Source organism: Dreissena polymorpha, chromosome 7 (assembly GCF_020536995.1).
Source record: "Dreissena polymorpha isolate Duluth1 chromosome 7, UMN_Dpol_1.0, whole genome shotgun sequence".
NCBI lineage: Eukaryota > Metazoa > Mollusca > Bivalvia > Myida > Dreissenidae > Dreissena > Dreissena polymorpha.
In genome coordinates, this window is record NC_068361.1 from 83,498,037 (window position 1) to 83,513,839 (window position 15,803).

Consider the following 15,803-nt stretch of genomic DNA (forward strand, 5'->3'; position numbering starts at 1 on the left):
ACTTAATCACTGGTACACTGCAGACAGCCTGTATGTAATCAATAGTGTTAAAGAGCTTGTGCGTCAATATTGGCCAGTCTAGTGTTTATACAGTACAGGCACCGTGTACTTAAACAAACGCCACTCGCCCTGGTGTTCATCTCACTGTGTTCGCTTACCAATATCAAATCAAATGTCGCGGGGCCGTTTGCCATAAGGGGAACACCGCGAATCACCGCGGACCCATAATATCTAACGCGGTGTTCATCGTGTTCGCTAACTAAAAGTAAAAGTAATTGAACAGAAACGTATTGTATTGATCCCTTTCATTTAAGTGATAATGAATAATACTTTTCACACCCATGCCCATGACAGTGTTTTCTGTTCTTTTTAAACACAGCGTTTAAAAGAAGACCGTGTTTGAACCCAGCTGTAGGATATCGCACCTGGAGGAGTGTTAATTGCGTGTTTGATTATGCAATTAACAGTTTGAAGCCCTGGGCCCGATTGCTCAAAACTTTAACAACCAGTTAAGGTAACAGTCTGTTAACTTCAGAACCAAATAAAATTAATTCTAAAAGCAATGCTATTATCAAACATTATCAAATTATTCAAGCAAACAAATATGTTTATAATTAACACATATATTGAAGGGTTAACAGTTAAGTCACACAAATAACTTGATCCAAAAATTAATGGCGGTTTGCTTAACTGGCCGTTATAGTTTTGAGCAACCGAGCCCTGGTGAACTCATAACTGATTGTAGTAATCGTATTATCCGGAGTCTCTGGATTCAGGGATACGTAAGTGTCAACTGTCTCAATCGCATTCATGCAACTTCTCCCATCTTTATCCATTACTCGATAATCCCATATAAGTATCAAATGAATTTTGGCATATTATTCTATTTAAAGATTTGATGAAATAAGCGCCCAAGCAGGACAGTTGTATTCCAACACGCGTAAATCACCTGACACGGTTTGCACGCGTCGTGTACAGCTATCTAGCAAATTATTTGGCATTGACATTTCCTCTTAATAAAATATAATTTAAACACCCTGTATCCTTACAGTTACGCTGTTTCAGTTCCTTCATTATTGAAACAATTATTGTATTGTGTACTTACTCCCTTATCCCCCCCCGCCCCCCCCCCCCCCACCCCTCCCCCGCGAAATGTCACCCATCGGGAAAAGTGAACGTCGCGGACAGGCGTTTTTGTTTAAGTTCACTGTACTGTAACAGCTTGTGCGGCGACATTGGCCAGTTTATCTTTTAATCTGCACATATTGGCTGCTTTCAGGGCAAAACGTGGCTTAATGCTGCATTTAAAGTCTGTCATGTGGGCAAAATTGTTGCTCAATAATTTAAAGAAAATAGATATTAAGTATAAGATACACATAACACATGTACATGATTAAAGGCTTGTTTTTCTTTAGCAAGGGGCGACCAACCATCTAAAGATGGTTGCCAGTGCAGCAACCAATTGTGAAAAAAAAAGAGACATATTGTTGTTATTTTGTGTAAGTTATCTCTATTACATAAATATGAGGATAAACAGTGCACACACATCTCGACCTATGCTTTAAGACACACTCTTTATAAATTTGAATGGGTTGTGTTCATTTCAAACTTGTGATATAAAAAGCTATAACATAATTTTGAAAACTGAGTTGCGTCTAAGATTACGCAATAGCGAACAACTTCAGTGCCTTCAGCGCTTTGATTAATAAAGACTTTTCACATATGTTTGAGTTCATTGTGTGAGGCCACTGGATGAGTTCTATAACTCAGATTTAGCAGAATTATGCCCCATTTCGTGCCTAGAAATTCGGTTGTTTAAATAGAACGCATATGCATTCAGGGTCTGTATGAACATTCACTCACAGGATGATGGCAACAAGTATATATAAAAGTCCTGTTTAGGTCTGTGTGCAAATTGTTGCAATTGTGGTTCTAATTATCCAACATTAAATAATATTTATTCTCATGATTCATGAACCAAATAGGGTATGTGAAAAATGAATTGTGGTGTTTGCTTATTTTCATTTATGTTAATATTCAACATAACTGCCATATCATTTTTATTTGTGAGTGTTAGCTCACAAATAATGCAGACCGAATTTTGCAAATCAGTATGCCTTAGCTCTGCTAGGAACCGTAACCCATGACTGCCTGTGTGGATAACTCAAGTAAAATTTAGCAGATAACAGAATTCTAAAAGGCTCTGCTTTAACCACCGCATCTGCCTGTTCTCACTGGTACAGTACATAGTGTGTATTTAACAGCTTGTAAGACAACATCGGCCAGTCTAGTGTTTATCATTGAAATCAGTACATATTGGCTGCTTTCAGGGAAAACGGGGCTTAATGCATGTCAAATAACATTAGCCTGTGCACAACGATTAGCTGTATCAATGATTTGGAAAAAAACACATCTCGACCTGTGTTTTAAGACACACTCTTTATAAATTTGAATGGGTTGTGGTAATTTCAAACTTGCGATATAAAAATCTATATCATAATTTTGAAAACTGAGTTGCGTCTAAGATTATACAACAGTGAACAAATTCAGTGCCTTCAGCGTTTTGATTTTACTCTGTTATGAAACATTAGGCTGTGTTTATAGTTTACTGTCATTTTGTTGCTGTTGCACAATTTACAATCTTTCATTACATTTCTCCACTTATTTGTATCAACATTCTGTGGGAAATCATAACATGAGAGCTGTTTTGATTAGATGCCTGTGTGATGCATAACATGTTAAATATAGGAGAAAGTGCCAACAATAAACACTGGAATATGTGTGCTTTTTAAGCTTTTAGAAGCATTAGTGGGATCATTATTTTAATGGAATTAGATTATTACAAAAGATTGTGGGTGTTATACTTTGGTTTGTTTTGAAATGTGTGAGAAATAACATAGTTTCACAAGAACTTAGTTTCTTAATTAGGTTTTGTATTTAACCCATTTATGCCTAGTGGACTCTCCCATCCTTCTAAATTTGATGAATTTATTTCCACAATTAGGGATGTCTTGCATATTTATTTCTATATTAAGAATATTTCTTACAGAAATTCCTTTAAGCAAACAGCGCAGACCCTGATGAGACGCTGCATCATGCGGCATCTCATCTGGGTCTACGCTGTTTGCCAAGGCCTTTTTTCTAGACGTTAGGCATAAATGGGTTAAATTGAACTGCATGTTTTAAACTCTCATTATCTCGATCAGAAAATGGATTTTATAGCAATTTAAATATCTGTTCGTTTAATTTCAATGCATTGGGTTCAAACAGTCTGCACTTACCGGTAAGAGATTTGCATACAAAAGATCACTCAGTACATTCTGTAAAATGGTGTTTGTTAATCTGTATGGGTTCACATCAGTCTTAGTGTAAATAATGTATACAGATGTATTGTGTTAGTTAATTAACTCAATTTGTTATTGAAAGCAAATTGTGCTCAGATACATGCTGAGGTACCTCACTCAGCCTTGGCAGACCTTAAAGTTGCAAGTTTCAAAGCTGCACATTATGGATTATGGATTATAGTGGACTTGTGATAAAAGTTATTTTGAATTTAATGTATTTTTTTTATGTTAATGTTAAAAATGGTAATATACATTTTTTTGTAGAATTATGAATTATTATTTACAGTAGTCCACAAATATTTGTAAGGCCTTTGTCTCTCGCAATTTAATTTTGATATCTTTATAAACCCTTTACCATTTAGATACGTATTTTGAAGCATTTGTGGTCCCTTAGAAAGGTAAATTTAATCAAAGACTTTTTTACTAGATTCAAGTTTTAAAGGCTTCATTTCAAACCCTTAGCTACTGATGAGCAGCAAACAGCATAAAACCTGAACAGACTGCGAGTGACTCGCAGGCTGTTCTGGTTTTATGCTGTTTGCAAAAGCCATTTTCACTTTGCTTATGATGAGGGAAAGGGTTAAGACACAATTATGGATTTTTTTTGTTGAGAAATTACTTCGAAGCAAATGCATGAAGTACAAATAGTACAATATTACAAGAATGCATCTGTAACCTAGGTGTAATTTCTTAGTTAACGTAATTAACAGCAACACTAAAATTAATAGGCATATTGTTGAATTCCCTGTTTCTTTTAATGTTAATAAACAACAAAATTGACCACACATCACCATGTATAAACATTATACAGACAACATATTAACTGTATAGGGAATTTTCCAAATTTTCTCAAATTTTGTTGCACCAGTATTGATTCTCAAAGAGAAATTTTACTTCTTCCATTGGGTTCATTAATTCTTTGGCTTGTCTGTTCCATGTGATTGAACAGTTTGACTTTACGTTGATGTCAAGCCCTCCTATAAATTGTGTATAATTCCAGACATGGAATCATTTGGGAGTTTCTTATGGAGAGAATCCCTAGTTATTTTGGTCATGCTTTTGGGGGGTTAATGATTTCTGTCGCACTATGAATGTGTCTACGTGTGTTAAATGTCAAGAAAACTTGTTATCCAAAACGAATTGTGTTTTTTTCTATGAATGTTTCATAATCAATATGTATTGATATGTTAACTTTGTATCACAGTGCATGTTATTCCAAATGCTTCCAATTACTAAAAAGTGTTTTTTTCAATATGTAATCTTATAATATGTTGTCATAAATGTTAAGATATTATCAAATTCAGTTTTTCTTGATCTTATACAAGCATGTAAAAAGTCAATTTTAAAAGTATAGGTTATTGAATGTACTATATGAAAGTAGCAATTGGCGGACTAAACGTGCAGTGTTATACTCAGTATTAATCATATAAGAAGGTTGCAAATGTACAACTAAAAGCACAGTATAATACTGTATCAATTATTGTATGAATATAAAGGTTGCAAATGGAAGACTGAAAGGGCGGTATTTTATTGTATTTCAGGCCACTGTATGCAGATGTGATCTATGAGGCAACACTATGTCACATAGCAGTGGTGGGGCACTAGGTGGGTACCATGGCAGGTCATCCACGGCAACACCTGCAGAAACCACCCTTCCTTCATCAGCTGAACAATCTGCCACCCTACTGTCCACCTTTACAAAAGATGGCACCCCACCTTGTTCAGTATCAAAAGATCACACCCTGCCATCACACACAAAAAGCAATACCATACCTTCATCTGGAGAGAAAACTGGACGTTTTCCAATGTCAAAAACAGATAATACTCATCAAATGTCTTGCCAAAATGTTCCTGGCCAGTCAAATGCTTGTGACACACTTTCTAGCACCAATTTCTTAACAGGAAGTGAAAATCACCTGTATGTTAAACACAAAATAGCTGACTCATCAAAACACAATCAAAATAGTGGCACAAAACCCGACTGGGTAGAGGGAAGTGGTTGTTCTCAAAAGGTTGAAGTTGGGGTCGATAGTGGTAAGAAAGACTACAAGCCAGAGAGTGGAACAGCAACAACAGACAGAGGTGTGGAAAAGTTAGCACCATCTGAACTGGAGCTTCTGGCCAAAATGGAAGAGGCAAACAGGTAATGTGCTAAACAATTCAATATTATTTCTTTTAGTACCATCCGTCACCAGTTTCCAGCTTTGAAGTCATCATTGAGGAAAGTTATTAATGTTTAGTTAGAGTTGACTTAAATTATGTAATAATGATATTCTATAAATATACATTTTTAAGCCCCCACACAGTATTATACTATTGGTCCTACTCTAATTTTTTTATGGATATTTGATTGAGGGTCAGCTAAACCATGAAATCTAATGTTCAACAAATGTTTGTGTCTCAAGTCTTGTATAAGTTATTAAAAGAAAATCTATTATTTAAAAAATACAATCTAATGGCCATTACCAATTTTACATACACATATCCTCAAAATATCATGTCAACAAAATAACATGGATCCACACTAAGTATATATGAGGGCTGTAAACTAACACCAAAAAAAAGGTATTTGACCTACGCAATCATTATTTTAATGGAAATCATAAAACTAACCATTAGATCTGTTCACCATGCCACTCATTACCAGACCTTTTTTAGCTGTATCTACAGGTCTGTTAAACGACCTATATCCAAAGTAAAATGGTAAAAACTCCCTCTTTGCAAGTAAAAAATCTAAATTTGAAAAAATAATTTATTTGATTTGTTTTTCCCCCAGTCTATACTGGGGGACATATTGTTTTTGCCCTGTCTGTTGGTTTGTTTGTTTGCATCAAACTTTAACATTGGCCATAACTTTTGCAATATTGAAGATAGCAACTTGACATTTGGCATACGTGTGTGTATCTCATGGAGCTGCACATTTTGAGTGGTGAAAGGTCAAGGTCATCCTTCTAGGTCAAATATATAGGGGGGACATAGTGTTTCACAAACACATCTTGTTTTCCTTATAATTTTATTTATTTTATACTTCATTAGTTTTTGCCCAAGAAAAGGCTTTCCTGCACTGATGCTTATACTCAGTTTGTTTGTTTATGTTGCAGGCAGATAGGTTTGAGCCCCGCGTCTGTGATCACTAGCAGCCCAACTGAGCTTGAATTGCTGGCAAAGTTGGATCAGGCAAACAGGTAATATCCCAGTATGCAAGCATTACCCTTTCCCCCTCAGAGGGGAGAAGTGACAATGGCCATATGCAACCAGCATAAAAGCAGACCAGACTTCGAGTAACTCCCACCCATTTCAGGTTTTATGCTGTTTGCTGCTCATCAGTGTTTATAGTTGGAAATCAAGGCTTAAGAATTCAAGTAAGAAAGGTCTTTACTTGAATCGATTTTTTATTTTTTGATGTGTTGTTGGGTTATCAGTGTGTGTGACACATTTCCAGTTGGATGTCCACTACCAATTCATTGTAATAATTATCCTGCAACTCTTGGGTAATGTTTTCCAAGCTTTTATCATTGATTGGCCTTGTTCAGAGACCAAAAACAAATGGGTCAATGCTTTACATAATTATCAACCCAGTTGGGACCCCTGTATATTTTTCTACTCAAAGCAGACTTATATAATCACAGAATGCCAACTCTTTATTCATGTTTGTATCAAAGGTTTATTTTAACTTAGAAAATCTTTTCTTTTTTGGGTGGGAGTATGTACTTTTGTTTTAATCTCTTTGGCCCTGGGTGTAATTTACAGAGCAAAAACTATTTGCATTGTAACTTTGTCATTCGTTTACTTTGTTCAAATAGCTGCTGGGCGTTTAATTTCAGTTCTTGAATATATTAAAACAACAATTGATCATTGTCAGGAGCTATGTTTTATAGTTTTATGTTGATTTTTTCCTTTGATGTTGTTTTGTGTGGTAAATATTGAACACAACGCTGTAAGATGATCAATTACTGTTTGGTTATTTGTATGCAAAGTTAGAATTGCCCGGGGAATACATTGAATTTCAATGAGGCTCTATTAGGCTTATTTGCTGAGCATGGAATAAAAAATGTTTGAATTTTATTTAATTCAACTTTGTATTGACCTGACATTTCGTTGACAGAAGAATTACCTACTGTTCACAGTGCAATAAAATGATATTATTGTCGAAAAGCAATTTGTTTTGTTTATTTTTTAAGTAAAAAAAGTAGTTAATATCTTTCTTTGTGAAAAATGATTTGTAGAATCAAATGTAATGTGTACTACATGTTCTTTCTACATAAAAAAATCTAATAAATAAACATCTGATAGGAATCTTGCGTATTGTTTTGCTTGTCTGATTTCAACAGAGATTCACTGCGCGCTTGAAAAACAAGTGCATGTGTTTATGTTTTGGACCCAATGTTGGGTGCATTGATGGTAAAATCCTTGCTGTGAAAATGTCTTTATGCCTGCCCTTTGATAATGGTGTTAGAAAATATGGTGTTGTGTTTGGGATATTTAATGTCCTCAAAAATTTGTTGTGAAATATGGCATTTTGAAATTTATTGGCATAAATGATCACCATATGAAGTGGCGATTTCTCCAGTGTAACAACCGTGGTGCTTGCTTCTCAGTCAAGGTCAAAGTGGACATTTGAAGTTTGTGCTAATAGTGATAGTAGATGTTCATGTGACCGTCAGTTCTGATACTATGTAATGTATTGGCAAAACATTTCATCATTTCTATATCAAATTTGGCCGTGCTCTGTGAAAAGGGGGTTATATGCATGTGCGTCCACACAGGCTAATCAGGGACAACACTTTCCGCTTTAATGATATTTTTCGTTTCAAGAAAGTCTCTTCTGTGCATGAATCATGTTTAGGCGCAAAGTGTTGTCCCTGATTAGCCTGTGCAGATGCACATGCTAATATGGGATGACACCTGCGTACATGCAATAAACCCCCCTTTTCACAAAACGCTGCTCAATCCTATGTGCATCGACTCTGGTGTTCGCTCAATAGCAAAAGTCAAAATTGCTAAATCAGCTTATAAGTAGAAATAGTTAAAAAGGACTCAGGTATTTAGTACATGCTTTATTAATTGTTCACATTATTACTGCCAGTCACAACACTGGTTTCTGTGTCCAGTGACATATAGCATTGACATTTGTGTCCTTTGGACACTTCTCTAGTTAATAAATAAACTTATATACAAATATTGTTGACATAAATTGTCTTAACCCTTACAGTGCGGGAACCGGATTTTGAAGGCCTTTGCAAACAGTTTGGATCCAGATGAGACGCCACAGAACGTGGCGTCTCATCAGGATCCAAACTGTTTGCTATTCTGATAGTGTTCTTTGAAAAAAATCGAAGAAAATGCTAATTTTAGAAATTCAGCAGAAGACATTTTAGCAGACGACAAATTTCCCAGCATGCAAAGGGTTAAATTTGTCACAAAAGCTATATGCTGTTAGGCCAAATGAACAAAGGTCTTCTTGGAAAAAGATAATATTCTTGAGTTTGCTTGGTGGTGAAGTCTTTAACCCTTTGCATGCTGGGAAATTTGTCGTCTGCTTAAATGTCGTCTGCTGAATTTCAAAAATTAGCATTTTTTTCGATTTTTTTTCAAAGAATACTATCAGAATAGCAAACAGTTTGGATCCAGATGAGGCGCCACGTTCTGTGGCGTCTCATCTGGATCCAAACTGTTTGCAAAGGCCTTCACAACTCGCACTGTAAGGGTTAAAATGTGTTCTGATAGTATAAGTACCTGGTAGATCTTACTTTCTCATTCAAGTATTAGGCAGTTTGTATTGACTTCCTCTATGATTTCCATTTAGGTCTTAACAATATTGATCTTGAATTTACAAATTGATTTCACAATGTGAGAAAACCGTTAGGTGACCTCAAAATATATTCATCTGGATTAAAACTTGTATGATCTCAAGTAATAACATTCCAAAGATCACTCAATGTAACCACCTGTGAATACTATAGACAAAAGCACTTGAATCCTTAAGGGCTAGTAAGGACCAATGTGTTTAAGTGGCTTCTATGCATATTAGCACATTAATAAGTTTAATTATGTACTTTCTTTGCCTAAATCACACAGGAACGAGTCTTTGTTGCTGGCACTTTTGCATGGGGAATGTCTGCCCTGTATTGAAAGGGCTTTACAAAGGCTCCATTATTTACATGAAACATGCTACAAATTTAAAAAAAAATACTGGTTTACTCTAGTTGTTGACTTAACATATCTTGGAACTGACTTAATTTTACCATTAACGATTAATATTATAAACATTTTCACATTTCACAAAGTGTTAACAATATCATATTTATTTACTAAGGTTCAACCATTAGAGCTGAATAACCCTTTGCATGCTGGGATATTTGTCATCTGCTAAAATGTCGTCTGCTGAATTTCCAAAATAAGCATTTTCTTCGATTTTGTTTCAAAGAATACTATAAGAATAGCAAACAATTTGGATCCTGATGAAACACCACGTTTTGTGGCGTCTCATCTGGATCCAAACTGTTTGCAAAGGCCTTCAAAATTCGGTTCCAGCACTGAAAGGGTTAAGAAAGATTGAACTGATTATTGCAATTTATTTATTTGTTTTTTATTTATTTATTGTAAACCTTAAATTTGGCATTTTCCGCATTTATTTGGAACAAATGTATATATTTTTAGATTATGAATGAGGCTGAATTTTGGCCCCAAATTTTGCCGACCCCCCCCCCCCCCCCCTCTGATTAACCTTGTATGCCATTGATAGTGTTGGATATAAATAAGGATGTACTCTTCATCAATCAGACAGTGAGCACAAACTCTATATAGCAAACTGAAAATGGCTATATGCAAACAGTATAAAACCAGAACAACCTGTGCGAGTAACATGCAGTCTGTTCTTAGGTATTATGCTATTTGCAGCTCATCAGTATCTAAGAGTGTTGTGTGAAGCCTTTAAATATTGAATCTAGTTAGAAAGGTCTGTAATTGAATTTAACTTTCTGAGGGTCTACAAATGCATCCAAATGGGTATTTAAGTGGAAAAGGGTTAAAGGCTTGGGAATCAGTCTAACTTTCCAGTAATCTTATTACTCCTACTGTTTTATAGTTATAACTTTAAACATGATGCAAGTTCATTTTTAGATTCTGTTATCAGCAGCTTTGTTGTCAGTTACCCACACAAGTCTTCTCTCTTTCTACATCTTGGCTAGTCAATTGATCTGGGGTTGTTTTGTTCCTCTTTGTTTTCTTTCATGTGGTGTGTACTTATTGCCTGTCACACACCTCAGGATGTGGTGATGTGTGCAAGCTACTCACATTACCAAACCAACCTGATATCTAATGTGCAAAAAAGTGTGATTTTGATGAATTTCTTCTTTGATGGTTCATCAATGATTATGTACCACCAAGCCGTACATATCTACTGTATATCCAATTACTGGTATTATGGCTTCCTATTACCTTGGGGGGAGGGCTTTTCATTTTCCTCAAGAGTCCAATTGTTTTGTGTACTTTCAATATAAAACACATAATCATTTGAATGTACATCAAATCAAATAATGCTTTTTTATTCCCCGCCATTGGCAGAAGGATATTGTTTTTGGTATTGTCCGTCCTGAAAACCTGTGTGTCCTGAGCCATATCTGGAAACTGCTTGAGCTGATGTCATTGAAACTTGGTATTAACAGAGTAATGGCCCTGTTTTACTTGAAAATACCCTGTTTATATAGGATTTGTTGTGTGATTAGCTGTCTCTTCAATAACATATGCGCCATATAGCTATGCAATTTACCATAGTTGTTGTGAATAATTTTTGGTTTAGTCACATGCAATACCCATAACCCTAGAGGCAAGGTCAAGGTCCCATATTGAGGTCAAATATTTTGATGTCCATATGTACTACTCAGACATGGTTGAAGCATTCATAAAAGGAACTAGCAATTGGTCTATTAATTGTATAGAACATAATGATTTATTTATTCATTTTTCTTTTGCACAATATTTTGATTTTTTTTTAGGGGGGGGGGGGGAGTAATCGATAGCAAGCACAACTATAATTTTCAGATGTAAATTTACTGCGCATTCTAAAGATTGTATACATGTAGACCACATGCTCGACAACACTGAGACAGTCAGATATCCAAAACCAAACCAGGAAGAAACCCCATGAATCTTTTTCTTGTGAATATCAATCAATTTTCACCTGTCCATATGTAACATAACTACTTGCTAATGTAAGCTGGCCTGAGGCAAATAAATTCATTACGGTCATACTTTTCATTAATAACATCTGCTTGGGATGTCAGCGTTCACATTTGTGTTTTTCTTCACCCTTCAATTATGTGCATATCTGACTTTAAGCATGCATTGTTTTTTACTTGAAAATGTAATACAGACAATCTATGGGTAATTGCATTTGACCAAATGCTGATTCAGCTGTATGTACATGTATGCCTTCTCATTTTGATTCTTTTTTAAATCATTTTGAATGATTGCTTTACTACAAAAAGATACGTCTTACAACCCTCATTACTGTGCACTATAAGTATAAATACAGACACGAAATACTTCAAATTAAGATGATCATATTGATGATTGTGGTTTGAGAAAATGCATGCCCAAAACTGGATTTTGAATCCACATTATTGTGTGAGATTTGCCCATGGCAATATGGCTAAAATCAAGATAGTACATGCTTGTAGTGTTTTCAAAGGGAAGAAAGCAATTCCTCATCAGAGATCATTTGTATGTGGTTATTCCCCTTGTTTAAGTTACCACGATCATTTACTTCAAATTGTGTTGTCTGTGTTTCTACCTCATGATTATGTTGAATGACCAAGATTTTGTCATTAATTTTTGTGTTGATTGTTTTCCTCACCTCTTTTATGATGGTTTGTCTTCAGCCAAGTTGGGAATTTTATCACATTTCATTCTTTCTAAGCTGTCAAGAGGATGTTGAACCAATTAGTTATATATGGGTCATTAAATGAAAATGGGGTTTAATGCACATGCGTAAAGTGTCCTCCTAGATGAAACTGTGCACTCCGCACAGGCTAATCAAGGACATCACTTTCGGCTTTTATGATATCTAACGTTTAAAGAAAGTTTCTTCTTAGCAAAAATCCAGGGACTGATGACTGCACAGGCTAATAAGGGAAGACACTTTACGCACATGCATTTAACCCCCTTTTCACAGAGCGCAGCTCATATGCATTCTAAAAACAAATTGTCCCACATATAATTGTACTTGAATTAAATTCAGAAAAGTATCTTTGAACGGTCAATTCCTCATGGATACTTGAGACTTGAATGTGCCTTAGATTTCAGTTTCTTTCCACTTAAGTTTCATCAGGAGCACAGGTTTGCATATTTAGAATCAACATCATGACTGACAATCTCCTTGGTAATCATTACATTTCCTCATGGATATTTGTTTCTGATTTGGAAAAGTTTTACTTTCAATGTGAGAGAAATGGTCTGAAAATTTGATTTGAAATGGTAATGTTTTCTCTTACCAACTTAATATTGAGGAAAAACTCTGCAGTTAACAACATGTTGTTTGGGAAGTTAAAAAAATATATTTGTTTAATACCCAATAAAATACCAATTGCCACATATAAATTTATTTGATCTTGTGGCAAAAGACAATGGACCATTTGTCTTGCTTTTAGAGTTCCTCCCCTCCCCTGTAAGTTGCTTTACAAAACCTTTATATGTGTATTATTTCTCTTTGTTTGCACAATATGTAAACTTAATAGAGACAGTACATTACCATTTTTGGAGAAAATAGAATAATATAAGATAAACAACAGTGAAATGTTTTATCATAAGAAAATCAACAGTTTACTTGATAAAGCATCATACTGGTATTTATCATTAAGTACTGTGCACTTGAGAATAATTAGTTCTTTCCGATGTCTGATGACAATGACCCAGTTTCAAGCCCTATGTTTATTTCTTGTGTGTAGTGAAAGCTATACTAATTAGCCAAGTCTATAAATTTCTAAATTAGAATGCTAATTAGTTTATCATTTCAATGCTAGCCTTTAATTTTATGTGTAGTAACAATTCTTTTCTTATGTATTGATCATAGGTCATAATTACATTCTGATGTATCAATCTAGTTGTATGTGCCAATCTCAACAGTTTACGTTACACTTAATTAGAGTTCAAATGTAGAATAAGGAACAGCATCTAGGTAAAATGGTCAAGGTCACACTTACAGGTCGTTAGAAGTCATATATCAGCGATTTTATTTTGCCCAATTGAGAAAAGTACCTGTAGTCCAGCCCCATTGGGAAAATTGTGCGCGACAAACTCTGAAATTGGGAAAATTTGCGTCGTGAAGTCTTCATATTGGGAAATTAGTGGATTTGATTTTTTGCTCCCAAATACTTTAAAATTAATAACTAAATGTTGTCATGTCGTCAATATTATATTTACTTAGGTTCAAGCCATAGAGCTGCATAGGGAAACTAACTAAATGTTGCATTTTATTTTAAAAAATATTTTTTTAGAAACATTCAATTGGGATTTTTTTGACAGCAATTGGGAAATTTGTAGTTTTTTCCTAATTGGGAAAACTCGCTGTATATGGGCATCAGCCACAGCCCATTCAATTTGTGCTCTTATCACACATAACTTAAATTACTGATGCCCTTTTTTATGCCCCCGGATCGAAAGATCGGGGGTATATTGTTTTTGGCCTGTCTCAGTCATTCATTCATTCATTCATTCATTCATTCATTCATTCATTCATTCATTCATTCATTCATTCATTCATTCATTCATTGTATGTGTGTGTGTGTGTGTCCCAAAACTTTAACCTTGGTTTAAGTTTGATAACTTATGCATTATTGAAGCAACTTCATATTTGGCATGCATGTGTATCTCATGGAGCTGCACATTTTGAGTGGTGAAAAGTCAAGGTCAAGGTCATCCTTCAAGGTAAAAGTCAGATATGATTGTATTTTTATTTCCTAAAACTTAAACCTTCGTTAAAGTTTGGTCTTAGCTTTTTTAATATTGAAGATAGCAACTTGATATTTGGCATGCGTGTGTATCTCGTGGAGCTGCACATTTTGAGTGGTGAAAGGTCAAGGTCAATCCTTCAAGGTCAAAGGTCAAATATATGGCTTCAAAGCGGAGTCAAAACTTTAACCTTGGTCATAACTTTTGCAATATTGAAGATAGCAACTTTATATTTGGCATGCATGTGTATCTCATGGAGGTGCACATTTTGAGTGGTGAAAGGTCAAGGTCATCCATCAAGGTCAAAGGTCAAATATATGGCTTCAAAGCGGCGCAATAGGGGGCATTTTGTTTCTGACAAACACATCTCTTGTTTAAAGATTAAAGTAGGTTTGTGCAAACAACAACATGAGATGGTGTTTTTTTTGTGTAATCATAATTAAACTTCATGAAAATTGGAAGTCAAGTTTGGTTTGGGGCATAATTACTTTTATGGTACACTAGTTTTGATGCTTGTTGGGCAAAAGAATCAAGGAATTATTGTAGGATAAATATAGGCATGAACAAATTTAATGGTGTTTCACTAACTGTGGTATACATCTAGAAGTAGTGTGTCCCTTTAAATAATTAAGCTTTTTAAGAAGACAGCTGAGAAGTTTCAATGTTATCATGTGAGTTGCTGTGTGTCTAGTGCATGCATTCAGCAATTATGTTTGCACCATATTTGGAGTGTCTGATGATGTGGCAAAGTCTGGGAAACAAACAGAATAACAGAGTCAATGTAAATAAAACTGGAATTGTTTAACTTGGAAAAGAAAAGAATGTGTTTTATACAACGTGTTTAGTAAACATTAGATGTAAGCGTTTATGGTATTTCTTAAAATTCTATTTGTATTTATTTTCATGATGGCAAAAAGTGTTATATGGCTGTTTTTAGACTATATTTTTATCTTACACAATTACATTTTATATATTAACATAAATGTTCTGTTATGCTACCACATAGATTGAGCTCTATACCTTTAAGTATTTGTGTTAAATACAAATTTAAAACAAATGAAGAAAATTGACAAATTGTATATTTCTTTGATTTTTTATACATTCTTAAAACTATTTATTGTATAATATTACATTTTACAATAAAATCAAGTGCTACTCTTAGTTTGATAGGCTAAAATATCTGATTGTCAACTATTTATGTTTGATTAAATTTATATATGAATAATATTGTTTACACAGGGATTATATAAAGATAACAAGTAGGATGATCTCCAAAAGTAGGAGGGGAATTTCAATTTAATTTTTTTTAATCTTAAAAAAGAAGCCTTGTTTTGTTCAATGTTTTTTTGGCTAAGATGTGTTCAACAACAATTTATGTGTAATCTATGTATTAATGACGTCATGAAAAGGTTTTAAGATAAACTGAACAATACAGTCATGAAGTCATCTGCCTGACTACCGTTATTCCCTCCATCTGTATATCTTATCTGCGGTGAAGAATATTGTCTT

The 15,803-nt window shown here is 34.6% G+C and overlaps 1 protein-coding gene across 3 annotated transcripts in view; it reads left to right on the forward strand.

The window, feature by feature from the left end:
- The window catches only part of LOC127838088 (ecotropic viral integration site 5 ortholog-like), a 103,205-nt gene that overhangs the window by 19,878 nt on the left and 67,524 nt on the right, over window positions 1-15,803 (forward strand). Inside the window, exons 3-4 of one of the 3 annotated variants that reach the window (XM_052365661.1) lie at window positions 4,886-5,487; window positions 6,446-6,529. In XM_052365661.1, coding sequence (XP_052221621.1) covers window positions 4,922-5,487; window positions 6,446-6,529 — 650 coding nt within the window. In that variant the 5' untranslated portion in view covers window positions 4,886-4,921. Of the gene's footprint in view, window positions 1-4,885; window positions 5,488-6,445; window positions 6,530-15,005; window positions 15,152-15,803 lie in introns of those variants that run through there. The other 2 variants (XM_052365662.1, XM_052365663.1) reach the window with 2 other exon arrangements.